Genomic DNA, 24,847 nt, shown 5'->3' on the forward strand with positions numbered 1-24,847 from the left:
TTTTTAAACAGCTGTTATAGTTTTGCTGGTGGTCATTTGTTTGAGGTGTGGATTCTGTGTAACTCGCTGTCCTGTGTCTGCCCTTTGCAGCAGCTCGTTAATGAGCCCAGGTGCGCCGTTGGCGTGGTTACTCGCACACACGCTGCAGTATCTCTGTCTGTGACTCACAGCTGCTCCTATGACCTCATTAGTGGAGTCAGGGAGTCACCTGACGCAGCTCTGCTTTCTGTCAATAGACCAATATGATAAAGACACTAGTTCCCCCTACCCCCTCCACCATGACCTCTTCTCAATGTTAATCACCCCAGTCAGTCTGTCCGTCTATTTCTCCTCCTCTCTCTCTCTCTCTCTCTCTCCCTCTATCTCTTCCTCACCACCCCTCCCATCCTCACCCTCTCACCCTCCCTCCCTCTATCTACACCCCTCCACCCCACCCAATCCAATAGGTGCGCCGTTGCCGTGGTTACTCACACACACACGCTACACACACACGCTGCAGTATCTCTGTCTGTGACTCACAGCTGCTCCTATGACCTCATTAGTGGAGTCACATGACGCAGCTATGCTTTCTGTCAACAGACCAACATGATAAAGAAACTCGCCCCCCTCCCCCCTCCCCCCTCCACCATGACCTCTTCTCACTCTCAATCACTCACTCAGTCAGTCTGTCTAATTCTCCTCCTTTCTCTCCCTCTCTATCTCTTCCTCACCACCCCTCCCTTCCTCATCCTCCCCCTCTCTCTCTCTAGCTACACCCCCTCACCTCCCCTATTCAATAATTTCAAAATAAAAGCCTCAAGGAGGGAATTTTTACTGTAATGTTTGTGATGAGGCCTATTAATTAATAACTTCTTAGTTTGAATAACAAACATTCTGTCTCCCAACCCCCCCCCTCACCCAATTCCATCATTACAAAATAAAAGTCTCAATGATTATCTGTACCTTAACCATGAAGCTCAGAATGAAGCGGTTTCGTTGAAATACGTATTGCTCTTTCAAATACTACTACAACTGCTATGAATATTACTAGTACTTCTAGTACTACAACTGATAATACTACCATACTACTAGTATTTCTACTGCTATTAATACTACAACTACTACTAATGGTATTACAAATACTACTATGGCTAATAGCATTAGTATTCCAGCTGTTTCTACTGCTACTGATACTAAACCGACTTCTACTGCTAGTACTACTAATACCACAATTACAACTATAACTAATGCTACTACTAATATTACTACAAACAATTTTAAACCTCTTTTTAGTCATCTCAGCTTTTGTTATTTCTGCAACTTCTGTATTTTTTTTGGAAAATCTATTGAAATTCAGATTCCTGTATTTTCAGCAGTTCTTTAAAATAATGTCAGCTTTTATGCCTGTATTAACAGCAATGTTTTAATATTCATTTCTGTATTTTTTTTGCAATATTTCACATTCATTTCAGCTGTTTCATTTCAGCTTTTTCATCAAATCTATTGAAATTCTTTTCAGCTTCTCCCATTTCTGTATTTTCAGCAATTTCCAATTAATTCCCTTCAACTTTCTGTAATTTCAGCTATTTAAAAAAAATTCATTTTAGCTTTCAGCTTTTTGCATTCCAACGCATTTTCAGCAGCAAATGCATTTTCTAGTTTGCTTCCGTTAGCTGTATTCTTACCTTAACGTTCAGTCCCCCGGATGTATGTCGAGTTTGCTGTTCCGTTGACTTCTGACCGCAGATGAGAAATGGCGGAATTGGCGGTGAATGACGAAAGGAGTCGGCAGCTCGCCTCTGAAGTTGAGTCACGTGCCTTCCACTACTGTCCCGAGTAAATGTAACGATACAATGTTCGTCGTGTGCCTCGACGCCAGCAGATTGGCTGAGATTACACAGATAACGCTTGTTAACGAAGGAATGCACAATGTTTTGTTATTTAAACATAGGCGGATTAAGTCCAGGACTAACATTTTTTTTGTAGAGATAAAAACATACATTTTCATTGTTAATATCATATATGTAATTGCGTTACAATTACATGCTCTCATAATCACTTATCAGTGTAGAAAGGTAAATTAACGAGACGAGGGTGGCCTGAATGCCTTTATTATAGTTACTATATTCTTGTAACACCAAGCATTTGAGTCCATCTAGAAAAATTGTGGCAATTTATTGACAGCACTGTCCATCTGTAAAGCACATTCCATCTCTGCAGCTTCCTAATCTGAGTATTTGTTGCTGGTGTTAGTGAGTCCACCTCTTGTTGTTACCACTCTGCGGCTACTGATGCCTCCGGCTTCGCTGGCTCAGTAACTACTACTACTCTTCCTTAATATAAGAATTGAATGTTTAACAATCATATTTTCTTGGGAAAAAAATGTCTTGGTGCAATCGAGAAGCTGCCCTAAAATCTGTCTTTGAGGTGGAACTAACATGGACACAATCAGTGATAACTTAAGGCTTCTTTTTTTCAAAATAGTAAGAAATCTGACGGCAATAAAACTGAAGTAATTTTCTTTGGAACACAGACCAACATTAGATCTTCTCATCTTTTGATGAGGCTATCACTCGCTTTCCTGCCCCTGCTACTCGGCGTGAATTGCGCAGGTTCTTGGGCATGACAGGGTATTATCGAACCTTTTGTAGGAATTTCTCCTCTGTCGTAGCCCCACTGACCCAATTACTCAGTCCTTCTGTATCATTTAAGTGGACTGATGAGTGTCAGTCTGCTTAGGTCTTTTTAGAAAGACCTATTATGCACTTCTCCGGATCTGTGTGCCCCTGATTTTGAAAAACCATTTAAGTTAGAGGTGGATGTCAGTTCTGTGGGTGCAGGTGCTGTACTGTTGCAGGAACATGATGGAGTACATCACCCAGTTTGTTACTACTCTAAAATATTCAACACTTGCCAGTCCCGTTACTCTACCATAGAACAGGAGACTCTGGCGCTGTTGTTTGCATTACAGTTTTTTGAAGTTGATGTTTCCTCCAGTGTGTTGCCTGTTGTGGTATGTACTGACCACAATCCTTTAGTTTTTTTGGGCCGCATGTACAACCACAACCAACGTCTCATGCATTGGGAGCGTTGGTTATATAAAGTTATAATTTTGAGATACGACACATAAAGCGGTCAGAAAATGTAGTTGCTGATGCTCTGTCTCGTGTTTAAATGGACCACCTCTGTTTCCTCCTTTTCCACCTGCTGGACCACGTCTGTTTCCTCCTTTTCCACCTGCTGGACCACCTCTGTTTCCTCCTTTTCCGCCTAGATCAAATCCTGCCCTGCAGGGACACACAGACTTGTTTCTATATCGTAGTGTTTGACTCCATCTTGTGGAGGTTTGAAGAACAATTACATCCCTTGTTCAAAGGCAAGTTGATACTGAAAAAAGTTCAAGATTGATGACCATTGTGTCTCAAAAGACAACTTTTTTTCAATGTCAGGATTTAAAAGCTTCATCTTCAACAGGTGTCATCGTGTACCTTCTTCATCGGACACATTCGTTTTGTCTTCAGAGACTTCCACCAGGGGGAGAAGTTGCTTCAGGGCATCTGTGTTAGATCCAAGTTGTCTCTTCCCACCAGAAAGCTGAGTCCTGCTCTCTTACGTAACTTTACGATGCTCTGTGGGTTCGAGCTGCACAGTTCACACACACACACACACACACACTATTCCCCTTTCTGTCACCTTATACACACTCTTAAACGAGCTTCCGACACGCTAAACTTTTTCCACCGTGGCAGCAGAGCAAGCCGTTTAATCACCCTGTCACCACCGCTTGCTCCCTTTCTTCCTCCCTTCTCTCTCAGGACATGACTTCTCTCCGCACGTCTCAATTTTCATGCACCCATTTGGATAATTGCATTAGAATTACGTTACGCAATGTGTATTTCTCTGAGTCTCCCCGCGTGTATTTGTGTATTTTAAAGTATACGACCTCAGTATCGTGTAATTTGGTTCATGTGACCTTAGAGGCGGCATGAGCTGAAATACCAGCAGTCTGTTTTTATGTGAAATGCCATACTGCCAGAGCGCCATCGCGGCGGACCAGAGCAGGCAGCGGGGCACTTGCTCACTCCTCCCTTTGAAAAAACAAACTGTCTTACCCTAAAACACCTGTCGCCTCCCCCTGCCCTGTCTTTCTCTGTGGTCTTTCTTCTCCTCTCTCGCCACCTCACTTGGATACTTTTATTCCCTGTTACTTCCTCTGGATGGTTCCAACATCAGCCCTTTCTCGTAAAGCTGAGGCTCCCCTGATGGTTTTGCGTATCGTGTTGGGCCTCTGCGGTGACGGGGGGGCCCGTGTCAGAGTAACGGCACAATTTCACGCACGCCGGCTCCCTGACTTCACTTTGTCTCCCAGACTGAGTGTGCAGGCTTGAGTCACACTCTGTTCACCTCATTGAGTCGGTTGTAGAAAATAACTCATTTAGTTTATTTATTACTGAAATGCAATTTGGAGGTACTTGTACCTTACTTGAGCATTTCCTCCATCCACTAAATTTACTCAACACAATGTCAGAGGGCAACATGGTTCCTTTGGCCGAACTGCATTTATATAATTGCAAAAGTTACATGTACTTTAGTTTGCAAATTGACTGATACTTTCTCATTCCCAACTTGCAAATACCAACGCTGATGCTGCGGCCTTGAGCTTCAAACCATGGCCCGATCCCCATCTCCTCACTTATGGACTCACCGTTTATGGTTCGTTCCCCACAACGTCTGTTAAGGTTTAGGGCTGTGCCGCTGTCACATGTTTGAGGGCTCTTTTTCTCACATATTTTGAGCCCTTCGTGGACCAATTCCGTAAACCTGCATTTCTGCAGACTTTGCCCAAGGGCATTACCCAGAATTCCTAGCAATGTGACGTTAAACACGTTATGACAACTGGAAGCATAGAGACGTAAAAAAAAAGGGGGTAAACAAAGAGGACGGGACTTGAAAAAAATGAAATCAGAGAATATATTACGCAGATCTACTCATCCAGCTTTTCATTGAGTCATTGAAGCTGACAATAACAAGGAAAATGATTATTGGAAATTACCTCATTTTGTGAGGAAAGAGCCTGGAAGACATTCAAATCAGGGAGTAATAAGTTAAGATAAATACCCACCATTGTACATAATGTTTTTTTTTTATGTTGGCATGGTAACGTAACATGTTGCAACAAGGTTTGTATATTTACACCATTTCAAGCCCTTAACGTCTCTCACATTCAGCCACGTAGCAGGTGACGCCAGTAAGTCTCTGGGAGTTGATGGTTTAAAGGCTTTTCAGGAGGGACATTCGGATCGCGCCTTTGAGCCCCGTCTTTAACACTTACTGTAAATCTGCATTTCTGCAGACTTACAGTAACTGCCCAAGGGAGTTACCCACAATGCAAAGCAATATCACGCAAAGCGCCGTGTTGGCAGTGAGAGTGCTGAAGATGAACAAAGAAGGCCGCACATGGGTGTTCAACAGCATGGCATGACACATTTACTCAGAAACATTGCGGATTAAAGGTGGAACATGAAAACACATGAAAGCAGAGCAATGCAAGCAGAGACTATATTACACAGATTCATGAGTAGATGGTTTGTCAATTACTTCTCAGCTAAATCAGGGAGTATAATATACAAGCACACAAATATAGAAAACATGCTATGACGTTGTCATAACGTAACAAGACTAATCGCTCATGATATTCAAATTGGTTCCAATAACAAATACGGTAAAATAACACTCTAAAGGGGGGCCTTCTGCATGATTAATGCTTCTATTTAACAACTTTTTGTAGATAGGTTAAAGTACACAAGTAGTGGCACAACTAAGTAGCCTTTGCATGAAGATAATTTGACTGAGACACAAGTTTGAATAGGAAATAAGCTGATCCCAGGTCGCTACAGTCAGCATACCTGCAGCTTCATGTTGATCAGACAACTATACTGTATGAGAGCAGCATCCCTCTTACATCTGTTATCGCTTTACCTAAAGGAGTCTTTAGGTGTGTCTAGTAACACTCAGAACCATGATTATATGTAAGAACTACATGTGGCAGAGCTATGAAACACTTGAATCAGACGTTTGCCCCGACGGTGACTCACTCTAGTTTGAATCCAAGGATTTATGAGTTGATAGACTGTTAAAACCAAACAGACGGAACAAACATAACCATTAAAATTCTCACAGGCAGGTGCTCACATAATTAATTACAATTATTTCCCTTTATGACCAAACGACTGGCCTATACTTCACACAAGATTGCTTTGTCTGATTTCCTCTCATTCGCCATGAGAGGAGAGGTTGAAAACAGAAGCGGTCGCAGGCCTTTCAGATCTCCCCCTGTACCATGAAAACCAAAGGATTAAAATAGACGGGCCATGACTTTGTCTGCTTGGTCACACCATCACAGCAATGACTGACAGCTTCCTGAGGGTCTTACCTTGTTTTTTTAACTGAGCCGTGTCTCCAGTCCACAACCTCTAATGTGTAGTTTAGCTGAACGTTGGTTGTGAAAGACGACTGTCCAGCCTGTTTCACTTGTTTAAAGCAAGATTCAACAAAGACAAATACTGGCCAGGTCAGTTCAGGGCTACAATAAACTGAGGATCACAAGTTTCAGGCTTTGTTGAATAAGAAGTGTTTTTTTATATTACATGTGTTCACTTTCTTGATGACGGTGAGATGAGAATTTTCCTTTTCTCTCAACAGAAATCAAGAAATCCGCATTCCCAAAAGCTTGTCCTACACCACCTAGTCACCTCGGCAACGGTTCGGTATTTTTTGTCGTTTTTTCGTTAAGTAGAAGAATGAATACTACCTTAAGGAATGACATTGATCATGGAATAATCATGAACAATTGAAAGCTTCATTGTTTTTGTGAGGACTACAATCGCCTGCCAACCTGCCAAAGTCTGGAGTAAGATTTATTCTTGGAGAGGGGGAGGAAAGATGACCAGCTGAGAATGTTTACTGTTCCTGTGATTCATCTCTCTCCTGAGAGTTCACGTAGTAGCGAGTCTATTAGGACTTTGGTGAGACAGCATTGCTTGGAAAGGGACCAGACATGGAAGGGTGTTCATCCTTCCGCACAAGTCATAAAAACCTCTGAGGGAAAATGTTTTATTTTTAGAAATCTGATATCATGATCTGCATTCAAAGTTTTATTTGTTTACACACAATTGTATATTTTTCAGTGAAAGGCTGAGCTTAAATTAAATTTAAAAAAGAGAGAAAAATAGCAGTTATTTCACAACAGAAAACACACCTTAGTAAACTGAAAAAATGTATATTATATTTATCAGGGACAGCAACATACACTAATTGCACAATATCCCCAGCTCAAGTGTTATCTTCAACTGTTCCATTAGGTTTGGATCTGCCAGAATTGTGCAGGTTGACCCAAACCTAAAACCCAATAATTCTCCTATTTTAAACCTGAAACTATATATATATATATATATATACATATTATATTGTTATCTCCTGCTTGAGGGTGATGTTTAACTAAACCATCGGCACAGAGATTTCCCAGCACCCATGAACACCACAGCCCATGCTAGAGACCTTGTGAGATGTTTGGCTTTCCTAGCGTCTATGCCAGAACTATGCACGGACATTCATAGCAGGAATCTAACTTTCAAGCCTGTGCCTATCACATTTCTCTCATCAAAGGAGGTCTCTGTGTCAGGGCAGGTGTGGCTGAAAAACCTGTGGTTGAAAAGGAGGAAGAGGAGGAAGAGGAAGGAGGAGGAGGAGTAGGACGAGAAGAAAGAGGCCAACCCTCATGTGAGCTGACCTTAAAACAATAACCCACCATTCTTTCCAAGTGATAATATCCGCATCACTCCCATGTCAGCACCATGTGGTCAGTGATAATAGTCTGAGACAGACGGGTGGACCTGAATTCAATAAGAACAGCAAAACAAAATGTACCTTTCTAAAATCTATGGAAACACATTTCTCACACCATGATGGGTGTGTTCATGCTCTCCTACAGCTACTATTATCTTTCTATTTGCTTAATACACTCCACTTAAATTTTCTGTTCTGGCACCTAGTGTTAGTCTGGAAAAACAGGGAATTCCTCACCCTTTCTTCTCCTTTTTTCCTAGAGGTGGAGGTCCTATTAATGTTAGCAATGCTGTCTGGCCCGGCTGAATATATTTACTTAGTGTTAGGAGAGTAGTGGCCACAAAAGGAGGAATGTGCCTGACTGTGACTTGAAAGCGGCTGTTACATTTTAATTTCTAACCCATAAAATAAACACAGAGCGGCCCTGCGACTTTTATGAATGGCTGCATTCATTCCAAAACACGCCCACCAATCAGCGAGCTGTCCTCGCGGTGAAGCCCCGCCCGTTTGGAATGTCAGGGCTGCTCCCTGTGCGCCGAGAGGCTGGGAGCGAGGAGGGGGCGGGGCCTCTTTGAGGCTCACCAGCGGGTATAACCAAGATTTTAGACACTTATCCCGGTAGAAAAACAAGGACTACGGTCCATAAAAGAGTGAAACTCCGTGGGAAAGTACTTACGACTCGCAGCCCTCCTTTGGATTGTAGCTTGAAGAATTTATTGTTTATTGAATCTTTATCTGTGCTTCTCCTCAAAATAATTATGGCACTTCTTATCTACCTGACGGTACTGACAACAGCATTCATCGCACAGGTAAGGCGCGTGCAGCTGACAGGGAAGTGTTTTTAAAGGGTTAGTTTAATGCTTAATTTATATGAGAGTAGACTTTGACCTTCTAGAGTGTAAACGGCACGGCTGTAAACAAATAATGTCACTTCTTTAGAAAAGCTTAAACGCATGTTTCACGTAAAGCGTGATTCCCTCTGTCAGCCTCAACACCGGTTGCAATACAAAGTGTGTAATAGGGCTTAGGTGGGGTCATCACTTATTACTGTTTAAGAATACAGTTCCTCTCAGGTGCGTCGTCCTGGTGATCAGCGTGCCTACTCACGTCTCCCTTTTGATTATCTTTAAAAGCCCATTGTTGATTCCCACAAACTGGAACACGTTGTCACTGGTGCTATGAGTCAAACCAGTAGTCAGCAGGGGCCCTGGATACAAACCCTGAGCTGTCTACACACCCGGGGCTGACGGACCATCGATGGGGGGGGGACCTCACCAACCAAACCCCGGGGAGCCCATGAAGCAGAAATTTAAAATAATGAACGTAGCGGTTCCTCCTCAGTCTGTGATGTTGGAAGAAAAGTAGGGTCTAGTGCTGCCTGTAATGTCTGCAGCCTCCTGGGGGGCCGGTAGTCTGAAGCATTGTGGCCTCTTTAAATTTGGCGATTAAAGCTCTTCTGTCGTGAAGCTGCATTGGAGATCTCGGATGTTGTCTGAACAACGCAAGGGACTTCCTTTTTGTGATCTACCTCTCTGTTCTCTTTCCCCTTTACCCCCCCCTCCAGGTGACTGCGAGCTGCCCAGCAGTGTGTGACTGCCCCGCCGAGCCCCTGCTTTGCCCCCCGGGAGTCAGCGCCGTGCCGGACGGATGTGGGTGCTGCAAGGTGTGTGCCGCACAGCTTAACCAGGACTGCAGCCACGTGAGGCCATGCGACCACCACAAGGGGCTGGAGTGTAACTACGGCAACGATGTGACGGTGGCCTTGGGCATCTGTCGAGGTGAGGTAGGAGGGGCAAAACGGATGTTGAGAGGGAGGCAATATCGCTCAGAAAAATAGCTACTTGCACTGTTGTTAGTAAGTAATAATAATCTGAAGGGAATATTTGTCCCAGAGACTTGAGGATGAATTGAAGCCAAAGTTAGTGAATAAGCAACATGACACTTTGCACCTAACCCGGGAACAAGACAGTGGGGTATTTTAATGAGTTGCAGAGGTTTTATGGCAGCAACAGGGGGGTTTCAAAGATAAAAATACACTGCACCATGCCGAAGCTGCCCCTCCAACTATGAATAGCTGGTGCTTCCACACTTTGGAAACAAGGAGTCTGACACTTCCTGTGTCCGTATTTCCACTGACCTTTCAATCTCAGTGGTCCTCTTTGTTGCCATGTGAACTCATTGTGTGTGTGTGTGTGTGTGTGTGTGTGTGTGTGTGTGTGTGTGTGTGTGTCTGTGTGTGTGTGTGTGTGTGTGTTTTTGGTCAAGTCAATAGAACCGTTTCTCACCAGCTGTTGATATATGAGCACATGTTGAATGCTTGTTGACATACTCCGGAAGCTCAATCATTTCTGCCTTTTTAGACTTTAAAGAACGTCCCGTAGAAACTGAGAGGTGTCCATCTCCGTGATACCAAACCCATGTGGGGGTTCAGTTTATCTGCGTGGCCATTCTGCATTTTGAGGGCCACTAAAGGTTTTGTCACAGCTGAGGGAAATGTGTCTTTTCCAGCTAAGTCAGAGGGACGTACATGCGAGTACAACGGCAGGATCCATCAGAATGGAGAGAGCTTCCGCGCCGGCTGTAAACACCAGTGTACGTGCATCGACGGCGCCGTCGGCTGCGCCCCCCTCTGCACCAACAAGTTGCCCCCGGCCTCCCCCTCCTGCCCCTACCCACGGCTGGTCAGGATACCCAGGCAGTGCTGCTTCAGCGTGGACTGCCACAAGGGCACCTGGCTCCTCCCACCTAAGCATCAGGTTGTTGTTGTTTTTCATGCAATGTGACCTATAGGCCTCTCTTTCGGTTGGGTAACTGGCACACGTGGGTAAAAGTTGGCAAACTATTATATGAAATTCCTCGCAGCAATATCAAGGACAGATATAAAGGAATAAAGTGTCTCCCCTCCCCTGTCCGATTGCCCTGAAATAATCCATCTTGATAATCAGGGTGGAGTGGTGATAACGCTAAAACAAACAAAGCACTGTCTCATCCTTATCTTATCGCTCACCACAGGCGCCTCCACCACCACAACACTTTGCCAGACGTCAGCACACGCCTGAAAACGAGTCGGCCAACGAGTTTGCAGAGGTCAAGTCCAGCGGCTGGGAGAGTGAGCATGGCTACAAACACCTGCCTGGTGAGAGAAACACGGACCGCAAGTGTTTATCATTATCGTATTGCTCCAATTTTTGTACTGTCAGTATGAAATTGGGTGCAAAGTTTCAAATTCGGTTTTAAATGTCCCAGAAATTGCTATTTGATAGAGCATAAAAGCATGAAAAGCTAAGGCTGGATCTTTCCAATAGCTATCGGATTATTGCAGAAAATAAGCTTATGATTTATGATTGTTTCAACATTTTGTTCAGTAGGATAATTGTCAGAAATAAACCCCTAATATGCATGTATTGCATGTATCAATTAGGAGTGAAAAGGCGTCGCTAAAAACAACCTTGGTTGACTGCGTGCGAGTTCTGCCATCCTGATGACATTCAAGAGCTGCCTCTTTTTTTAAAACATGTAAAAAGCTTCAAAATGTGTGTGGGATATTTTATGACATATTTTATACTGCAGAACAAAATGTTACTTTAAGCGTACGTTACACCAAGAGCTTATTTCAGGAATCCCACCAAAAGCCCATTAAAACCCTCACCGGGAGCGCGGCCTCATTTCGAGGATATGCGAGTCCTCCCTGCAGCTCTATAAAACCAAAGGGGTGGACAAAGTAAAGGGATCCCAAAATCACCAATAACCAAGTAGGATTTATTCCCTGGGCCTCCATGCAATACTACACCAGTGCAGTGGACCAGCAGGGCCCCACTGCTAACTGTCTAACTGAATCTGAAAGAAAATGTGTTTTTGTTGCCGCTCAATGGGGTCCAAACACCCTCCGGTTGAGAACCATCTACCTCATTGATAAGTGTCCCTCTGCGTCCTCCTTCGTGTCTCCTCAGTGTGGAGCCATCTGAAGGAGAAGAAGTGTCCCCTCCAGATCACGGACTGGTCCCAGTGCTCCAGCAGCTGCGGGATGGCCGTTTCCTCTCGCGTCACCAACAAGAACCCCGAGTGCAAGCTGGAGAGGGAGACGAGAATCTGCACCGTGCGGCCCTGTGGCGGCCCGACGGCCCCCGCCAAGGTGAGGCGGGCCGAGCTCGAGCCGAAGCGGAGACGACGGGGAGCATAGGTCACGCATTCTCTCCTCGCTGCCGAGATAACATCTTATCACCGCTACCTATCTCTGCCGCAGTGAAACTCAAAACGCCTTGTGATAACACGCATCCACGGGGACTCATTCGTCCTCTTATCTCCCCATGTCACATTGTGGTGTGTGTGTGTGTGGAGGGGGGGTAATACCTGCTCATTATCGCTGTGCACCGCTTCCATCCACAGAACCAAAGAGCGGAGAGAAATCGGTGCGCCAGAGAGCGAAAAGTTTGACCTTTTGCCGCAGATCTGCTTTTAGTGCTCAAAGCTGTTTTAGCCCGAGTTTAAGAAGGGAGATTATTTTAGCAATATTTTCGGGGGAGCCTCTGCCTCCAGTGGGAACTGGGCAGTGCTGATCAGCCGTGTTCTGGTGCCTTTTTAAATATAGTCCAGCCCCCCCCCCACGGCATTCCTGCCAGGCAACTGTCCATAGCTAGGCCGCGTCTGTGTACTGTGAGTCCAGGGACGTGGTGAGTCTATATTAATCCCCCGTGCTGCACACGCTCTAAGAGCTCTTTTCTCCGGTGCCAAGAGCGATCATAGGTGTCCGTGTGTTTAACGGGAAAGGCCACTCCTACGTTAAATAGCGCGTTTTAATCTCAAAATGAATCACTTAAATCTAAAAATAATCCCTCTCTCGATCCCTGTTTTGGCGTAACTGGTTGAAGTCCAGCCCTCTTAATGTGAAACTAACGAGTTTGAGTGCAAAGCTGCTTAAATCCGGTCTTATGTAACAGGACAGGCAAGATAAAAGTAAAAGTATGCATTTAGGAAAACCTTCACACTACTTGTTATGGGGACCTTTGCTACTGAAGCCAGAAGGAAACACTTATTTCTATCATCACTGAGAGTGTGACGTGCATTGATTTGCTTTTATCCTCCAACCACAGAGAGGGAAAAAGTGCTCCCCGACCCAGAAGGCCGCAGAGCCCATCCGCCTGTCCTACGGGGGATGCGCGAGCGTCCGTCTCTACAGACCAAACTACTGCGGCGTGTGCACGGACGGGCGGTGCTGCTCGCCGCGCCGCACGCGCACCGCGCCCGTGACCTTTGTCTGCCCAGACGGCGAGCGCTTCCGGAGGTCGGCCATGTTCATCCAGTCGTGTAAATGCAGCGACGACTGCGGCCACCTCAACGAAGTGGCCCTCCCTCCCCAGCAGTGGCTGTACGGAGACACGCACCAGTTCACAGACTAGTGCCGAGGGGCACTTTTTGTATTTTCAATTGGAATGTGATGTCAACTTTCTTGGTGAATGAAGACGCTTTACGACAAGGGGCCATTTTCTCAGCTGGCTCCCAATGAGTCGCCTCAGATTTATTCTCAATCATAAAAGCAACCTCTTAATTGTGATAGTGTGACCGGAGTGAATTTCCCGCTCCTGTTTAGAAAGACATGAGCCCTAAATTTGAGCCATGAGGCGCCGCTGCAGCTGCTCAACTATTTAACTGAATGTTGGTTATGGTGTTGGCTCTTCATTTTTTTTTTTTTTTTATGAGACTTTCAGATCTGCCTGAGAGGAAAAAAGCACTTTGTTCAGCACTGAAACTTAAGAACTATCACTAACGGCAGTGCACTCTTTGTCTAATACAATAGCCTCACACACTGAGATGGTGGAGGACTCTGTATCCCACGATGCACTGAGACTACTCAGCGACAAGCAAAATCATCTTTTGCGGCTTCAGAGACAGACAACCTGGGATTTTTTTTTTTTTTTTAACTGAAAAGGTTGACAAGCGGCCATTTATGAACACACCAACGAGTGTTCCTCAGACTGATGAAATGATCTGGAACTGACAGGAGCGTTAAGCGAGGACGGGACCAACGCCAATTGATTTGTTTGTGCATTAAATGCAGCGCAGAGGAATGAATGTCTTTAACCTGTATTAGAATTATTTTGATCAGTATTTTTTGCATCAGAGTATGTATCGTTATCGAAATCTAAACCTTGCGGATGAAGACTCTGCAGCGTAGCCGTCCCACATTTGTTGGTCCATGAATGTTTTGAGTTGTTTTTTCTTTGCTTTGGCTCGAGCTCGAGCAGTAAACGGTTTGGTAAAACTGTGGCTATGTCTTTGACTCCCTCTGCTTGTGAGGATAGTTCACTACAACAGGTAGTATTCTGACGAAATACAACACAAAGCCTCATCCATGTTCAAAAAAGGACCACAACCGTTAAATAAGGTATAAAAAAAGGTTTAATTCTGCAACCAAAACAATAAAATGTTTTCACAAGGAAAACTCAAACAAGCACCCTGCAAAGACATGATGGCGTTTTATTTTGAGCATGTCAACAAGTATGGTAGGAGGGGGCTTTAAAATAAATGTTAAGGGGGTTCTTTCCTCCACCAAAAACAACAAGGATCACGTTTGATCTTCACTGGTAAGACGCTTCACTCATCTGGACTGCTCAACTGCAAAGAGGAAGGAAGGAAGGTTTTGATGAGTGACAAAAATAAAATTGGTGATGCACCTTTTATACATTATCCAGTGGCATGGTTAGTAGTGTCGGTTGACCAATATCCTGATTTTTTACTCCGGATTTTAAACCGCATTATGCATGCACACTTATTTGCAACAGCAGCCAAAGACGCGAGCACAAACGGCTTTAATGCAGCCACCAAGGATCTAAAATCAGTGCATGGGTGTAGACGGCTTGAGAGCAACAACAGAACTCACTGTAGGAGGAGATGTCAATCTCCTCTGGCAGCTCTGCTACGTTGACCTCGAAGCGGTCTTGGACATCGTTCAGGGTCTTGGCGTCGGTCTCGTCAGACACGAAAGTGACGGCCAAGCCTTTGGTACCAAACCTGCCAGCACGGGCCACCTGGGGAACAGAGAGACATGTTAAGGCTCAGTGGATTTGTGATTGATCACGGAAATAGAAAAAACAAAAAACAATAGCAGGACTGACTCTGTGAAGGTATGTGTCAGAATCCTCTGGCATGTCGTAGTTGAAGACAATGTTGACGCGCTCAATGTCCATGCCGCGGCCAAACAGGTTGGTCGCAACAAGGATTCGCCGCTGGAAGTCTTTAAACTGCTGGTACCGGGATAACCTGGGGAGTGGGACGGATGAACAGGAGTAAATAAGTATATTCCACAGTGAGACTAAGCACAGGTTTCAACACGTTACAGTGAAAGGGTTTTTCCTGATGATAATTTCAGTTAAAAGAACAAAATAAAACAGGACTGGAAAGGCCCTTACCGCTCCTCTTGCGCCATGCCCCTGTGGATGGCGATGGCGGGGAAATTCTGCTCCACCAGCAGCTGGGACAGAGCAACACAGCGATGCACCGACTTAACAAAGATCACCACCTAGGAAGAAACCAAAAGACAAATCGACAAAGACGTCAACTCCACATGAATCTCTCTAGAGGACAAGAGGGACACGTCACTTTAAAATGATGAGTAGAAAGACTTGGGTTGAAATGTATATTTTGCCAAATTAAGCTGCATGACATGAAACTTAAAAACTGATTCAGATAACTGCCGACTGTACCTGGTTGAACTCAAGGACATCGAGCAGGTCGAAAAGTTTGCGGTTCTTCTCGCTATCCTTCAACTTGCAGTAATACTGCTGCAAGCCGTGCAGTGTCAGCTTGGTCTCGTCATCCACAAACACTTCCATGGGCTACATGGCAGGAGAATGGAATGGAATCGTTAGTGTGTCTCACTCCCGCGCCACATTTTTCAGAAAAGGCAACAAGATGGTGGCTCACTGAACCTGTTCTCCTGGACTAGAGCAGAGCCAGAAGGACAGACTGTCCTGACCAAGCCAAATCTGCCATGGAGGGTCACTCTGCCCCTCAGAAATGGCCACTTATGGCACTGACAGCCACAAGTGGGCAAAGCAAAGAGGGACGTTGCAACAAACATTGAAACCCAAACCTCTCATTTGTTGATTACACACACGGGGAATGATCTTCAGAAAAGAATTGATTGAATTTATCAATTAACCGACAGCAACCATTAGTGTCTGGCAGCTTAAGAGTTAATTGCTTCTCCGTCGTGGTGGAGAAAAACTGAATCGCCTCTTTACTTTCAAGGGATCTACACAACAAGTCGAACGCCCACTTTGTAGTAACTGACATCGGTTCTCATCGGGACAGATTGTTTAAAATAGGATTCAGTGAATCTTAAAGAACTTACATCCTGCATGAACTTGCGACAGACCGGGCGGATTTCTTTGCTTAGCGTTGCACTGAACATCATGACCTGTTTCTCATGGGGCGTCACCCTGAAGATCTCCTGGACGTCACGCCTCATGTCTGACGGAAAGAGAAAAGAATGTTTCAAAATTACGTTCGGATTCATATTTGTAACATTTTTGCAAATATAACCATGGTTTTAACCATGTTACTTACCCACAAAAAACTGAAGATTTTCTTCATTCACTATTGACTATTTTTACATTGAGAATTTAAGATATTACACTACTATAAAGGCCACTCAATGAGGTCCACCAACCTCAACTGTCTTACATACGGACCAGTCCAAAGATCAGTTTCTATACACATCCACCTCTTACTCACCCAGCTGCTCCAGCATCCTATCACACTCATCAAGCACAAAGTGTTTGATGTTCTTCACGTTGAGGGTCTTGTTGCGAATGAGGGCCAGGGTTCGTCCTGGGGTTCCTACAACAATGTGAGGACAGTTCTTCTTCAAGACTTCCTCGTCGTTCTTGATTGCCAGGCCGCCGAAGAACACAGACACCTTGACAGTGGGCATGTACTTGGAGAAGCGCTCGTACTCTTTGCTGATCTGGAAGGCCAACTCGCGCGTGTGGCACATTACAAGGACAGACACCTGGTGTACAGGGAAAACAGCACATCAGTCTTACTACATGCTAAATACATGGCGTTATTTAGCTCATGTTGTGCTTTTGTATTGCCTGCTATGTGTGGTACTGGTGGTAAACAAGCATGCAATTGGGGGGTTCACAAAAAGGTCACCACCACAGTGTACAAAAATATTGGACAGACATTGTGACGCTTAAGCAATAATAGCGAAGCAAAATTACTGAAGACAAACTTACCTGACCATCCACAGGTTCTATCTGTTGCAAGGTGGCCAGTACAAACACTGCGGTCTTTCCCATTCCAGACTTGGCCTGACACAGGATGTCCATGCCCAGGATAGCTTGTGGAATGCACTCATGTTGGACTGAAAAAGAAATAAATGACAATTGAAGACAAGATTTGATGTTCAAAAACATGGAGATTATTCGATCCTTTTTACAAGGACATTCAAGAAAATGCAGTTTAAGAAAAGATGTAGGCCTAACTGTATTTTAGAATCATTTTTAATTTTTATATGAAACAACCCAAAACTGCCCTTTACCTTCTGAGGGGTGCTCAAAACCACAGTCGACGATGGCTCGCAGTAGCTCTGGTTTCAGGAGAAAGTCTCTGAAGCCCGAGCTGTGAATAGACACGTAGGACCCCTTCACTTCCTTCTTGTTTGCTGGGGTCCCGCTCTCTGGGACTCCTTGGGGCTCCTCATCCTCCTCGTAGTCCAAAAGTTCATTATCAACGTCGGTTTCGGCCATCTGTGTGAATAACGTATGAATCAGTCAATTGTGCCTCACAAAACTTGACAATTATGAAGGCTTATATTTAAGAAAGAATCCAGTAGGTTTCTAAGAATATCAATTATTTTTTACGTTTCGTAATAAATAATATTATCTCCTAATGCTTCCTTGTTACACAAGTTTACAAACAAGTAGTAACCTGAAACCAATAAGATCCTCGCGGAATTAACGACGATTATAGATTTAACGTTAGATTTGAAATGTTATTAGATCGATGCTACAGTGAACGGAAACCATATGCTAACACCATCTTGTAATTTAGCTAAGTTAGCAGGGAGTCGTTTGCCAAACGTTAGGAGGCCGTACCACACACTGTACATTAAATAATTGATCATTTGAGGCGAAACGTTTAAATTCCCCGTTCTTTCTCTTCAGCAATTTAGCTAGCTAAAAAAAACAATGGCCGACAAATGCGACACAGCGTTCCTCGTCCTTCTCGTTCATTCAAACTGTTTGTTAGCAAGCTAGCAGCTAACAATCAAACGCGAGTCACGAATTACTATTCACGAACATTAAAGCCACGCTGAGATCTCCATCTTGTTGCGAAATGAATCCGCCAACAAAGCACCATCACGAATGTGTAACCATTATTTTATAGCGGACGCGTGATGTGAAAACAGATATAAAGTTGAGAGATAGATGAAGCTAACTGGCAAACTAAAAAAACAAAGCTAACGTGAATTTGGCTAGCGGGTTAGCTATCACAGTAAATCTCTCTGTCCTAACTTTAGACACTACTATACTGCATTCAAACGTTTCTCGGTTAATAATAACGACAAACATAACTCTTACATTTACTCTCAAGTTTTAAAGCAAATACCGGCAACGTTACCTTGCTGGAATATCTGTATGTCCTGCGACGTCTAAGTGCGTGTTACTACTAAGCTAGCAAAGTCGTCACAGCACTGTGAGCACACATCCGTGGTGCGTTCAAGTACACTTCGAAAAACCCGTGCGCTCTCGATGCGGACCGAAATGTTGTGCCTGATCAAATCTGTAGACTAAAATTAAATGAATTGAGTGACAATATAATCAGGCTGGTGATATTTTTATTATATACATCATGTGAAGCAGGACAAAGAATTGAGATGTAACTGTGCCACTGAAACAAACTGCGGTTGAAGATGAGATGGGAATTCCTAAATTTAAAATCAATTTGACGGCAGGCTTCTGTGGTCCCCATGGCGTAAATTTAATAACGGTCACAAATCTCCAAGTTCCAGTTGCAAGGGTCCATCACTTTTAATGCGATTAGATTTCTTTCCCATTAAACCTGAATGCATCTGTCACCATCCTGTTCAGAAAGAACGTCGTGCGCATTTCTATGGCTGCGATTAGCCAGAAACACGGAGGTCAAGGAACAGGGTTAAAGCTTTAATATCTAATATCTAAACTATTTTTATAACTTGTTATTATTTATCTAGATTATTTATGTTATAGGTTTATGGTAATATGTTGCCCATATTCGGATGGGTTTTTTTGTTGCCTTTTACTTATAAATTGTTATATCTCGGAAGAAAGTATTGATTATAACTGAAGCTCTTCATTTATCAATCTATCAGTATCCGTATGATATTTCCCATAAAACATTTGCAGCATTCTTTCTCACGACGGCCAAGAACCTGAAGAGCCGCAGTATCCGTTTAATCCACTTGATGGCAATAGAGCAAAGATATTTGGCCAGTTGTATTTGCATTAAATGCACTTAATAATGTGTTTATGTTTGTTATATGAGGCCTCAATATAGAGAGAATAATATAGAGAGATAGCAGAGAAAATCCCTGAAGGCTTGTCCCACTATAAAAGGCATTGTCTTAGACATCTAATTAGAAGTGGATAAAAGGATGCCTTCAAGTAACGCACTCTTAAGTGCATTCACGATTGTCCTTTCAGTATGAGAAAGTGTCATATTCAATTAAAGGTAGTACAATGCAATACTATTCTACAATACTATTACTCAAATGAAAAGCTTTCTCAAATGTATTCCAATATAAACAGAATATTTAAGAAGCCACTGTAACTGACCTAATGTAGGTCAAACGTTTTTGAAATAAACAATGTGCTGGAAAACACCATTGCCTAACTCACAAATTTCCATCTTTGGGATTTCTTGACCAACGGTTTCTGTATTTTGGACAACGAGCAAAATAGCTTTTCCTTTAATGATGGCCCAAAGACTGATTATTCTTCCGAGGGAATCTGATCTTTAAAAACAATGGTAGGTTACAAAGAAATGCAATGCTGCTGCTAGAAAAATGAAGCTGTCTTTGGATTGTCGATCTCCTACCGGGCAAAGCCAATCACCCTAAAAAGAATCTTCTTTTGTAAATCTGACATATATCTTTATTGTAAAGCAGAAGCTATACTTTTTTAATCATAAATCCCTGTCTTCCTAAAAAAATACAAGCAAATCATGACCATTCTTAATGCATTTATGCTGTATTATTTGCCATGACAGGTGGGACACGTTCCATTAACTTCACTTCATTTTATTAGAGTTATAGATACTTTCCAATTCAAGAACCTTATGGTATATGGACTAGTTAATATGCTTATATGCTTAATTATTGAATCAGTATATATATAAGGATATAAGTAATACATGTATAACACTCTAACAACATTTAACTGATAATACTTATAACACTGATACTGTAGTTTACATTACAATACATTTTCAAAGTGTTTGTACTATAGTTACAATTTATTGCATGAAGGATTAGACTACTTCTAATTAAGGCCACAAATCGTTGTCTCTAGTAAAAGAAAAAAAAGAAAAGAAAATGGACACTGTAAATAGCGATAGAAAGTGAAGACGCATGTAGTTAAGACTCTATAGTGGCTCTGATCGCGATTACACGATTAAAGCCACGGGTTGAGTAGAAACTGTTAGAAATAACCGTTAATTTCACATAATTTAATCGTTTATTTATACCATACGTGGATAATCCGACGCCGCTGTATGACACCTGCGTGTCCCGCCTTCCTGACAAATAAAGACCTGCACTGATTGGCTGTATTTCTCGTCTTTCCAAACAGGATCCCGCCGTTCTAGAAGCCGATTGTTCGCGAAACGCCAATCACACACAACTCTGCCACTCTCCAGTAGGAGCTAGCGCAATTCGTGGCACTGGCAACCCGCCGAGGCACTTCCTGTTGCAGATTGCGGTGCCGCGGTGAATCGTGGCAACTGCCTCGACACTGCGGCACTTGCCACGATTTCACGAGGCAGTTGCCACGAATTCGAGGCACTTGCCACGACTTCGAGGCACTTGCCACGATTTCACGAGGCAGTTCCACGAATTCGAGGCACTTGCCACGAAGTCGAGACACTTGCCACGACTTCGAGGCACTTGCCACAACTTCGAGGCAATTGACGCGGCTTCACGACAGCTACCGCGACTTTGCGCCACGACAGTTGCCGTTTTATTTCCCAAATATGTTATATGTTTGTTTTATAATTTGCCAATATGTGATAATACAATACTGCCTTTAAAAGTACTAGTGTTGGTAGTTATTATTACCTATTAACTATTATTAACTAGTATTATTATTCCTGCCCAGTGCAATAACACAATAAATCATCCCATGCTAAATAATGACAATAATAACCCTGTACTGCTGTGATGTTGCTGCTCTTTCCTCTTCTACAAATTATTATTATTGTGACTTTTGGAAGGTTATTCTTTTGTTTGAGTTTATTTAATTTAATTTAATAATTGAATATTTCTATCTTATTATATTGTATATAATGTGACATTATGTTTATCTTTATATTCTATTTTCTTCCCTGTACATGGTGCTGTGATACCAACATTTCCCTCTTGAGGGATGAATAAAGTATCTATCTATCTATTGTTTTAGTAATAAAAAGCCAGTAAGTGATACAACGGCTTCCCATTTTAGTGCAGCTAAGCGAATATGGACTAAGATCACTTGCCGCCCTGGTTACAATCTCTACTTTGGGAACTAATCAATGGGTATGTGATTTATATGAACAAACAATAACACTGGGTGGGTGCCATCAAGACATGTCTAAAATTGAATGTCGGTATATAATAGGAGTTACCAGTATTTTCATTTAAATTAATGTTGACTACAATTGTTGACAAAAGAATTTGCCTGAGCTAGATTGTGTGCATGACTGTTTTTAGATATCCAGTGATTGCACAAAAGCTGCTGGATTAAAGTATTAACCTTATTCTATATTGTTTCATGATCAGGCAACAGACAGTACCTTCATGATGGATGTTCCGTAAAAGGAAAAATGACATTCTTTAAATGACATTTATTTCCTTTTGACTATATCTGTTGTGCTTGTGAAGAAGCGACCACCTAAACGCAAGGGAACGTAAAGTGTTTTAATGAACACAAACAGAAGAATACGGACGTTTGGCCGGCAACGGTGAAGCCCAGTGAGCAGAGAACGAGGTCCAGGCCGAGGGAGACGCACCAGACAGCAGTCAGCTCACGTCAAACAGGAAGCTGTGTAAAGCAGAGGTTAGCAACGGGACAATAATAGTTCAGCAAGAACCGTCAGGACACAACAAGGCAGGCGATACGGGACAACGAGCTCAGGTACGTCGGGTGCACAGGTAATGCTCTGGCGGAGAACAAGGGGAAGAGGGAGGCTAGAAATAGTGTCTAATTAGAGGAAGCAGGAAGAGAGGACGATGAGATGAGAGAATGAGAAGCAGCTGGGAATGAATGAGCAGGTGTAATTAAGTGAAGGGGGGGTGCGAGTGTGTGTAAATGACAAGAAAGGGGTGGAAAGGAAAAAGAGGAAGGTTTATGACAATATCATGCTATAAACAGTTTTTCATTGTTTACTAGGGAGACAAACGTGAATTTCTTAAAAAGTATTTTATTAAAGAATCACTAGATTCATCTATATGGTGTTTTTTTACGTCCGTTGTTTTTACTGTGCATGAATGCAATGCATAAATCAAGTTCTGATGTTTTGTGAATGCGCTGAATGATATCTGCCATCAAGTGTTGCGTTTGAGCAGATAAGTCCGTAAAACAGTTTTGTTTTAAGCCTAGTAATCTTGACAAAAATATATAATATTAGTAGTGGGAGGCGGCGTGGTGGTTAGCACTGTTGCCTCACAGCAAGAAGGTCCTGGGTTCGATTCCACCCAGTGGCCTTTCTGTGTGGAGTCTGCATGTTCTCCCCGTGTCTGCGTGGGTTCTCTCCGGGTTCTCCGGCTTCCTCCCACAGTCCAAAGACATGCTCTGGGGATCAGGTTAATTGGTGACTCTAAATTGCCCGTAGCTGTGTGAATGTGAGTGTGAATGGTTGTGTGTCTCTGTGTTGCCCTGCGATTGGCTGGCGACCAATCCAGGGTGTACCCTGTCTATCGCCCGAAGTTGGCTGGGATGGACTCCAGCCCCCCCGCGACCCTGTGTGCAGGATAAGTGGTTTGACGATGGATGGATGGATGGATAGTAGTGGGTGAAATAAAATAATCTCTGCTTTGTTTTTTAATGCGGAAATAAATGTGCTCAAAATCATATCTGTAATTGTGTCTTGGTTATGTACTGCAACGATTTGAACACTTACCTCTTACCACTGCTTTCTCGGTCACTCCCTGACGTGTCTTCAGCACTGAGAAAAAAATTAGGTCTTTGAATGAACTGCTACCACATTCTGTGATTACAATGATGTCAACTTGACGTGCAAAACGCTGTTAGCCAGCATTGTCACAGTCAATTTAGGGATGTTGCACATATTCATGCTCGCCCACAATTAAAATGAAAGTTGTGTCTACCTTTTTTTTGATGTGTTCTCCAGCAGCAGAGATTCTGCCTGGTATCGACACATGTTGCTGGTCCTTTGCAACCACTCAATCAAGCCCTACAAAAACAATAAAAATATTCAGAATCTTATCATACATGTTTATATCACTGAAATGGATACTTTCCATTACCTATGTACCCAGTTAAGTTATGCTTCTTGCAGCTAGACATCGATGCTCAGTCATCCTGCAGTTGTAAGTTTGGGTTATATTCTCTGAATGGTGTTTTCAATTGTCCATTGATACTTGATCTCTCAACTACTTAAGTCACAAATAAATGTGATTATTTTCCGCTGTAAACATAATAGTTGCAGTAGTGGCTGATTTGGTTAATTTCCTCTATATCTCACCTCCGGCAAAATGACCTCTGTAATAAATAGCTGCTTCTCAGCTACAGTTCCAGTTACCGACAGTATGCTGTCCAGACGCTGGACAATCTGTTCTGTCTGTGGAAACAAGTAAATAGGAAAAACGTCAAAAAGCATTTCATATACCATCCCAAAAATAGAACTGTTTGAGAGAAGATGCCCACTCTGCAGTTTTCTCTCCAAGTCCTGCAACATAAGATGAATGTTTTATAAATTTAGTTTTTAACCAGTCTGAACAGTGTGTATGATTGTTAACTACCATTTTATATGAAAAAACGTTTTACAGCTCACTTAAGAAAATGTACAATGTATGTCTCTACCTTTATCTCTTCATCCTTCAGTATTTCTTCTGCTTTAACAGACTCCAAGATGTTGTCTCTGTTTAAGAGAAAAGCATAGGCTGAATTTGACAACAATCTTTTCATGTGGTACTTTCCCAACATACTCCAATATCACAATGTTTATATCATATATGTAAGGAGCCATGAGATTATTCTTACACATCTGTGACAATGTTGCATCCACAAAAGAAATCCTTTGATGCGCAGTAACCTTCCACCCCGGCGCACTCAAAATGCAGCCATTTTTTGCAAGATGAGCACTGAACCCATTTGTTTTGCTTGATGTGGCTGTGGAAAAGCCTACGAAAAAACAGAAGTGGGACAACTTATTCCACAATCATTTTAAAATACTATCAGGTTCGTCAATAGCAAATGTTCCCACATGTAGAGCATTTTCCCTTAAAAGATAAGTTACTTACATAAAACCGAACTTTTCAACTTTTCTGTGTGTGAAATAAATTAAGTATGTTTGAGTTGTCACCAATATTGCACATACCTAGTTGTCCCAGTTTCTCGCTGGAACAAACATGCCTTTTTTTTCCAGGCCAGGCAATGGCTGCTGGAGTCTGTAGTTTTTGCTTCAGCTTCCTGAAGTCTTGTTTCACAGACTTTCTTCTTCATCCTTTCTTCTGCCGTTGGTGGGAAGTCCTGTGTAATCATGACCTTTGTTGTAGTCACAGTATTTCTCTTAACATTATACATTTTAAGAGACTTAAAATTAG

The 24,847-nt window shown here is 42.9% G+C and overlaps 3 protein-coding genes across 3 annotated transcripts; 1 reads left to right on the forward strand and 2 right to left on the reverse strand.

Moving 5' to 3' along the window:
* Window positions 1–8,370: 8,370 nt before the first annotated feature.
* Window positions 8,371–14,088, forward strand: LOC120824740 (CCN family member 1). Its single transcript, XM_040185748.2, has 6 exons — window positions 8,371–8,633; window positions 9,389–9,602; window positions 10,333–10,580; window positions 10,837–10,960; window positions 11,775–11,956; window positions 12,915–14,088. The coding sequence occupies exons 1-6, from the start codon at window positions 8,583–8,585 to the stop codon at window positions 13,218–13,220; spliced, it is 1,125 nt and encodes a 374-aa protein (XP_040041682.1). The 5' UTR covers window positions 8,371–8,582; the 3' UTR covers window positions 13,221–14,088.
* A 114-nt stretch (window positions 14,089–14,202) lies between these two features.
* On the reverse strand, window positions 14,203–18,648 carry LOC120824739 (ATP-dependent RNA helicase DDX39A). Its single transcript, XM_040185747.2, has 10 exons — window positions 18,451–18,648; window positions 17,369–17,576; window positions 17,064–17,191; window positions 16,558–16,834; window positions 16,175–16,293; window positions 15,525–15,656; window positions 15,231–15,340; window positions 14,937–15,081; window positions 14,702–14,849; window positions 14,203–14,436 (listed from the first exon to the last, which is right to left on the reverse strand). Exons 2-10 carry the CDS (start codon window positions 17,574–17,576, stop codon window positions 14,420–14,422), a joined length of 1,284 nt encoding a protein of 427 aa, XP_040041681.1. The 5' UTR covers window positions 18,451–18,648; the 3' UTR covers window positions 14,203–14,419.
* A 92-nt stretch (window positions 18,649–18,740) lies between these two features.
* LOC144383249 (uncharacterized) lies at window positions 18,741–24,754 on the reverse strand. The gene is made up of 8 exons (XM_078080274.1): window positions 24,622–24,754; window positions 24,285–24,425; window positions 24,105–24,162; window positions 23,949–23,970; window positions 23,767–23,862; window positions 23,390–23,475; window positions 23,189–23,226; window positions 18,741–22,103 (listed from the first exon to the last, which is right to left on the reverse strand). Exons 1-5 carry the CDS (start codon window positions 24,744–24,746, stop codon window positions 23,804–23,806), a joined length of 405 nt encoding a protein of 134 aa, XP_077936400.1. The 5' UTR covers window positions 24,747–24,754; the 3' UTR covers window positions 18,741–22,103; window positions 23,189–23,226; window positions 23,390–23,475; window positions 23,767–23,803.
* Between the last annotated feature and the right edge of the window lie 93 nt (window positions 24,755–24,847).

The sequence above is a fragment of the Gasterosteus aculeatus genome, chromosome 9 (genome assembly GCF_964276395.1).
Source record: "Gasterosteus aculeatus chromosome 9, fGasAcu3.hap1.1, whole genome shotgun sequence".
Taxonomy (NCBI): domain Eukaryota; kingdom Metazoa; phylum Chordata; class Actinopteri; order Perciformes; family Gasterosteidae; genus Gasterosteus; species Gasterosteus aculeatus.

Coding starts and splice junctions, on each gene's coding strand:
- LOC120824740 (XM_040185748.2), top strand. CDS start 8,583: ATGGCACTTCTTATCTACCTGACGGTACTGACAACAGCATTCATCGCA. Junction 10,961..11,774: donor TGGCTACAAACACCTGCCTG/GTGAGAGAAACA, acceptor GTGTCTCCTCAG/TGTGGAGCCATCTGAAGGAG. Junction 11,957..12,914: donor GCCCGACGGCCCCCGCCAAG/GTGAGGCGGGCC, acceptor CTCCAACCACAG/AGAGGGAAAAAGTGCTCCCC.
- LOC120824739 (XM_040185747.2), bottom strand. CDS start 17,576: ATGGCCGAAACCGACGTTGATAATGAACTTTTGGACTACGAGGAGGAT. Junction 17,192..17,368: donor TTTTGAGCACCCCTCAGAAG/GTAAAGGGCAGT, acceptor TTTCTTTTTCAG/TCCAACATGAGTGCATTCCA. Junction 15,657..16,174: donor GTCGCAAGTTCATGCAGGAT/GTAAGTTCTTTA, acceptor CCTGCCATGTAG/CCCATGGAAGTGTTTGTGGA.
- LOC144383249 (XM_078080274.1), bottom strand. CDS start 24,746: ATGAAGAAGAAAGTCTGTGAAACAAGACTTCAGGAAGCTGAAGCAAAA. Junction 24,163..24,284: donor TGCAACATTGTCACAGATGT/GTAAGAATAATC, acceptor TCTCTTAAACAG/AGACAACATCTTGGAGTCTG. Junction 23,971..24,104: donor TGAAGGATGAAGAGATAAAG/GTAGAGACATAC, acceptor CTTATGTTGCAG/GACTTGGAGAGAAAACTGCA.